Source organism: Poecilia latipinna, unplaced genomic scaffold (genome assembly GCF_001443285.1).
Source record: "Poecilia latipinna isolate Pla-1442-1.1 unplaced genomic scaffold, P_latipinna-1.0 Scaffold113, whole genome shotgun sequence".
NCBI lineage: Eukaryota > Metazoa > Chordata > Actinopteri > Cyprinodontiformes > Poeciliidae > Poecilia > Poecilia latipinna.
This window is the reverse complement of record NW_015112729.1, coordinates 399,209-405,385: the sequence shown is the minus strand read 5'-3', so window position 1 is coordinate 405,385 and position 6,177 is coordinate 399,209. Positions and strand designations below refer to the sequence as shown.

At 36.4% G+C, this 6,177-nt stretch overlaps 2 protein-coding genes across 3 annotated transcripts in view; both read right to left on the bottom strand.

The window, feature by feature from the left end:
* Window positions 1–3,698, bottom strand: part of mtg1 (mitochondrial ribosome-associated GTPase 1) — a 7,579-nt gene extending 3,881 nt beyond the window's left edge. Inside the window, exons 1-10 of one of the 2 annotated variants that reach the window (XM_015028065.1) lie at window positions 3,151–3,698; window positions 2,956–3,020; window positions 2,403–2,507; window positions 2,221–2,307; window positions 2,079–2,135; window positions 1,052–1,142; window positions 905–966; window positions 721–817; window positions 559–640; window positions 367–479 (exon numbers count right to left, since the gene is read on the bottom strand). In XM_015028065.1, coding sequence (XP_014883551.1) covers window positions 367–479; window positions 559–640; window positions 721–817; window positions 905–966; window positions 1,052–1,142; window positions 2,079–2,135; window positions 2,221–2,307; window positions 2,403–2,507; window positions 2,956–3,020; window positions 3,151–3,253 — 862 coding nt within the window. In that variant the 5' untranslated portion in view covers window positions 3,254–3,698. Of the gene's footprint in view, window positions 1–366; window positions 480–558; window positions 641–720; window positions 818–904; window positions 967–1,051; window positions 1,143–2,078; window positions 2,136–2,220; window positions 2,308–2,402; window positions 2,508–2,955; window positions 3,021–3,103 lie in introns of both variants that reach the window. The other variant, XM_015028066.1, reaches the window with a different exon arrangement.
* A 285-nt stretch (window positions 3,699–3,983) lies between these two features.
* The window catches only part of LOC106944797 (peroxisomal N(1)-acetyl-spermine/spermidine oxidase-like), a 10,374-nt gene continuing 8,180 nt past the window's right edge, over window positions 3,984–6,177 (bottom strand). Inside the window, exons 7-10 of the mRNA XM_015028060.1 lie at window positions 6,044–6,129; window positions 5,829–5,941; window positions 5,429–5,583; window positions 3,984–4,757 (exon numbers count right to left, since the gene is read on the bottom strand). Coding sequence (XP_014883546.1) covers window positions 4,605–4,757; window positions 5,429–5,583; window positions 5,829–5,941; window positions 6,044–6,129 — 507 coding nt within the window. The 3' untranslated portion in view covers window positions 3,984–4,604. The remainder of the gene's footprint in view (window positions 4,758–5,428; window positions 5,584–5,828; window positions 5,942–6,043; window positions 6,130–6,177) is intronic.

Below are 6,177 nucleotides of genomic sequence, written 5' to 3'. Positions count from 1 at the left end.
AAAAAAAAAAAAAAAAAAAAAAAAAAAAAAAAAAAAATTTTTGTGGGGGGAAAAATAGTCCCCCCGACACAAAATAAATATTTTTCCATGTTCAGTCCCCAAACATGAAGCCGGCAGAAAACCTGCGGCATAAAGCTACAGAGACTCAAATGTTAGCTTTGTACTTCATTGATGCTGATCAGTAGATTTTATTATCTTAAAGCTTTAAAGTTAGAAAGCTGCTGGCCGTGGTTTCATCTTTACTGTGCAGACAACATTATTTCAATATTAGACTCAGCATGAAAGCAAACAACTTCCACAACTGAATATATATTTAATAACAACTGGATGTGCCATGTGAAAGTGTAAGGACTTGCTCTTCCTCACCTACTCCAGTGATGGCTTTGACTCGCTGAGTCTTTCTGAGTTTCACAGCGATACGTTTGAGGACGTACTGGATGTCGTCACTTGGCTCTTGGAGGTCATATTTCTCTACATATCTGCACACAAAACACCCTAAGAGTGAGGAATACGGCAGGCGTGATATAAAGACAACACTCGAGAAATTCAAATTCATACCCAAACTTCCCGAGTCGGTTCAAAGAAAAGAGCAGGTAGTCTGCAATAACATCTTCACCCACCAAATGGTCCAGGATAGTTCCTGAGGTAGAAGATAAAACATTTATTTGGAATACCGACTCTCTAGTTGGACCTAAATCATGCGAACTGTGTTCAGCTCACCACATAAAGCCAACTTCATGCCCGTCTCCACGCTCTCGATCTTAGGGGGTAACACGCCGGGTGTGTCCAGCAGGTACATCAACGGTCTCTCAGAAACCTGAGAACCAGGACTTGTTCAAACATTGCACGGCTATCAGTGCACAAAGACAATAAAGTCACAGAATGAGACACGTTTTCCACTCACCTGTATTTTAGTCAGGACGGCTTTAGTTATCCCTGGCTCCCCACCCACTCGCGATGCACGGCCTGAAATTTACATAAAAATCCCAACATTCACTGCCAAGAAGCCAAAAATATAATTTAATCTTATAAGCTATGAATTATTTCTTACCTTTTTTAACATTTGTTCTTCTCAATGCATTAATAAGTGATGACTTCCCCACATTGGGCACTCCGATCACCATGAGACAGTAATCTCTATTCTGAAAACATTGCATGAGGAGAATGAAAGATGACTTGAATGGTTAGTAACTGAAAAAAAAAAACAGGCAAAATTATATACACTATTGTCAAATTATATTGATATAATGTAAAATTTATGAACTCAAGCTGATACTGCTTAGATTTGCATTTATTTATTTATTTCTGTGAGAGAAATGCTGTCACAATATACATGGACTCGGCAATAGAGAAAAACAGTCAGAGTTTATTGTGCCTTGCATATGTATTCATACCTTTCAAACTTTCCCACATTTTGCCTGAAATAAAAACTTATTTTGTGCATGAGAAATTTCACAAAGTAGTGTATAAATGTGAAGTGGAAGAATTTTTTTTTTCAAAACCTTGTACAAGAAAAAAAAAAAGATCTAAACTTGTGAGTTTGGATTTAACCTCCTAAGCCGTAAGCACTCTTCTTTGTAAAACAGCTCAAGCTCACTCAGGTTGGTGAGAGAATGCTCACCAACATCATTTTTTTAAGTTGTGCCATAGATTCTCAATTGAATTTGGTCTACTGATTTATCCACTCTAACAAATAAATGTGATACAACGCCAACAACAGCGTTCTTCTTGCCACACAGACCAGATTTGTGGAATGCAGGACTAATTAGATGTAGTGGATCAGAGTAAAGGAGACTTTCAGATCTTCATTTTTGAAAACCATGTTCCTTCTCCTTCTGCTTCACAATTTTGCATTGCTTAGTGAAGTTATATCTCATTTAAAAAATGTGACGAAAATAGATTGCAGTTAGTGGCTGCTACGAAGCAGAGGAAATCTTCCATCAGATGTAAATACTTTTGCACAGCATTGTATTTGGTAATGAGTGATAACGGCTGAAATATCTGTACTGAACTGTGGAAATAAAGTGTGTATCAAATTGGAACTCAAATAAAAACATGTATTAATGCAGTATGCCAACCTCCTCTCTGTTAAAACGGTCACCGGTCTTAATTAATTCCATCACCAGTGGCACCAACTACAGAAAAATAAAAAGGGAAAGAATCACACTAATTATGTTTAACTTCAGCAAGCTACTTGTTTACACTCAAGTTAATCTTTACCTTTTTGACATTGTCATCTCTTTGCTTTAAACAGTCCGTAAAGAGCACATTCCTCACTCCATCATTTTCTAGTTTCTTCAAGATTTTCTGCAGTTTGAATGTGAATACAATATAAATATCTTGTTAGAGAGGTTAATTGTTTAAAAATATATACTATTCTACATGTAAGCCAGTCCTTTCACCTGCTTGTTGGATAGATCAGCGAGGTCCATCTTGTTCAGAACAAGGAGATGTGGCCTTACATTCAGTGAGTCCTGAAATATGGGGTTTCTTCCAGACAAGGGGATTTGGTCATTATTAAGAAAAATAGTACATGTTCAAGTAAACCTATGACCAAACCAATGACAGACTGTAAAAACAAACAAACAAACAAAAAAAAATACAACAAAAAACATTTGCACATAGTAGAGATCTGGAGGTATATCACAAGTGCATGACAAGTGCTTTGACTCAGGAATTAACAAATATTCCTCAATGTCTTAATAATAAACATGTGCATGAAATGCAATCACTATAATCCAAAGCTCTATGAATCCCTCCGTGAACACTGAATGTTCAACCCAAGGTTAGGTTATGAAACAACATCCCAAGCTTTGAGCATTTTACAGAGCTCTGTTCAATCAATCACACAAAAACTGGAGGATTTTTGATATCACTAATGGCTCACAGACATAATGTGGACTTATTCAAATCAAAGTAAAAGCCTAATTCAGAATGAGATGTTTTAAAGGATATTCTGGCATCATGGATTTCTAGGATGCAGTCCACATTCTTGAGGTTGGCTTTCATCTGCTTCAACCCTGCAACCATCACACCGTTTTACAACAAAAATTCATAAATAAATACATAACATTTACTTAACAAATGACATTTAAACAACTACCATGCTATTTGTATGAGCCTGTATATAACTGTAGATGAGTGTGTCACCTTTCGCCATGTGTCCTGGGAACCAGTGAGCCACCTCCCGGCCTCCAAAGTCAAACACTGTCCTGAATCTGTCGGCATTTCTGAGAGTCTGACACAGTTTCATCACCACAGATAGTCTAAGCTAATTTAAGTAGGTTAGACTAGCCACTTGTTGTACATAAATTTCTCTAATAAGAAAAACACTCCCAATGTCCAATGTGTTACACTGTTTACATACCGACTCGAATATTTTCCATACAACTCCGTTCCGCAGCGCTTCAAGGAAGCAATACTGCCCTCTACAGGCTGACAACCACGGAACTTCTTGAGTGGAAAAAAAAAGGCAGAACAGGATATATTTATGATCTAAAGATTATTTGTTTACCTACATTTAACAAACGTGAGGAGATTTCTCCACTTATGCCTTTTCAAAACAAGAAAACAAAACAAAAAACACAATTAACAAGTGTTAAATGAGATCTTTCTCATGGGGATCCCTGTGAATAAGGATGTTGTATGCATCCTTATTCACAAAAAAGGCAGAGTTTTAAGAATTAAAAAAAATGAATACGGACAAGTCAGATGTGTCAGAAATTCATATTTTCTTTGGAAGATTATTGATATGCTAAATAAATCACACTAATTTTAATAATAATGACAATAAAAGTGACAGAGGTAATCAAACCTTTTTTACAGTATGGATTTGACAACTTCAGCTTTTAAGCCATACAATACTTCACATAAAATAATGACAAATGTAAAATTTATTCACAGTTAATTAATTTATAAATACCAATTTGATTAATACAGTGACAAGAAAATTATTTATAAATTAATATGCATTTTTAAAAAAAAAAAAAGTAGTTCATAATTAATATGGCACATGTACTCTTATTAAAATTTTACAAAAAGGTCCATATGGCTATAAGTGTGCAGGAACATTTCAGTTAATTGGAATATGTGTTCCCATGAGGCTAATTTCTCTGATTAAAACGTTTAAAAAATAACCTTTAAGCAGATAGCAGACACACTTTTCATAAAACCCGCATTTGTGTATTGAAGATGTTTTTATTGGTCCAATTAATTATTATAATTTCAGATGTTGCCCTTTCATTAAGTAGAAAATTATCACAACTACTTGAAAACATTAGTTGGTAGACAATTAGGCAATATATTGCGTTTCATTTAGTGACCTGAGTTACTGAAAAACATTAATTTTTCAATTAAAATTTACTGAGATGCACCTGTATGCAAGTGGCATCTTTAAAGCTCTGGATTGATACATCTTCTACTATACAAGCCATTAGCTCATTCAAGCTTTTCCAAATTTTAAGTAACCAATTTTAAATGAATTAGAGTCTAAATTATCTACAAAACACCATGTTTTGTAATTTATGTATAACAGTTTTCCATAGAAGTAAGCCTTACATTGCATACATTTGCAAAATCTTTTTATTTCAGCAATGTCAAAACTTTTAAAGCTTTGACATTCGGCGCTTGGAGGGATTAGTGGGGGTGTAGTGGGCGATGAGCCTGTCAGCTTCTCTCCAGCCAGTGAGAAGCGCTCCGTGGACGGTGGAAAAGTAGTAGAGATGAGTGGCTTCTCCAGCAAACAACACCTGCAGGGGCTGGAAAGAATTTAAAAAGTTAGAAAAAAGACTCAAAAATATAATCATACAGTCTAGTTAAAACACTGTAAAGATTCTATCTGTGAGAATATAATATAAAAACACTTGATCAACCTTAGGTAGACAAGAGCACAGGCATGTACTTGACACCTTAGACTGTATTATCACTTTATTAACATGATAATAATAAATTAAGGTAATGTTTGCCTCATCAGTGTCCTGGACTGTTGTTGAGATGTTTTAATTCTGTCCTCTGTGAAACACTGTGTCATTTGATAAAAATTGGATTTATGCAAATCTCTCCTAAAGACCTGCCTCTGATAAATTAAGGTCTGGATGTTGAACAGGCCAAACAATACTTTGTTTTTATTTCAACTACTTCTTTTTCTCTCAGGTCCCTTTTTTTTGCCAATTTTTAAATAGAAATGATCATGATTAATTTATCTGACATATTTCTACATTGGTGAGGCTTTTCTTAGTGAACCTGCAAAAAAAAAAAAAGACGGATGGAAGGATGAATGCATAGGATAAAGAAACACTTTAAGTGCAGATTTTTATTCCTCTGGCTTTTAGGAATCTTGAATCTAAAGCCTTGTATCAAATTACTTTTTTAAATGAGCGCACGTCGGATGATATGCAACTGTCTACCTCTTCAATCTACATGCACATACTCGGGCTTTTGATGCACTGGGTGGCAGAGGCTCTATCATGTTCTCCAGGTCCTGCTGTGAGCAGCCCGTTGCCAAGTAGCTGTAAGATCCGTTTGTCCAGGGGTCCTGGAACCATTGGGAGCGCAGGATCCTCCGTGGAGTGATGGAAGGATTCCCTGAAGACAAACATTAGATCCAAACATACTGAAGGGTCCTGATAACTGAAACTGTAAATAGTGACATAAGACTGAGCGGTTCTGCTAGGACGGCATCCACGTAACGCCGTACAGGAAATGTTGGGAAGATGTTTTTCAGACAGAATAAAGAAAGACTCACTAATAAGAGCTAAAATATAATAGTAAAAAAACAACTCAGTTTCAGATGAAGTCCCTCTTAGCATTCTTTATTCTTCAAAACTCACCTGTGAATCTGCGGACAAGTTGTGTGACAACATGTGTGACCTCCTCCTCAGGCAGTGTCTCCATGTACTCAGACTCATGCCCTGCGATCCACCCACAGAGAAGATTACCATACCTGAAGGTCATAGCAAGGAAACACATGCATTACCAATAGTGAAACATGCACATGAAATTCAGCATAAGCTGGACAGTGTCAGAGCTGTTTGTATCTGAAGACCTTTCAGTGGGTTTGAGCACAGTGAAGCCAAACAGCTTCTTTATCCAGGAACCCTTTACATCTGAGACCTGATCCACCAACGCGTCCTGATCCAAAGCAGAAGAGAAAACAAACACGGAACATAAAGTCATGAG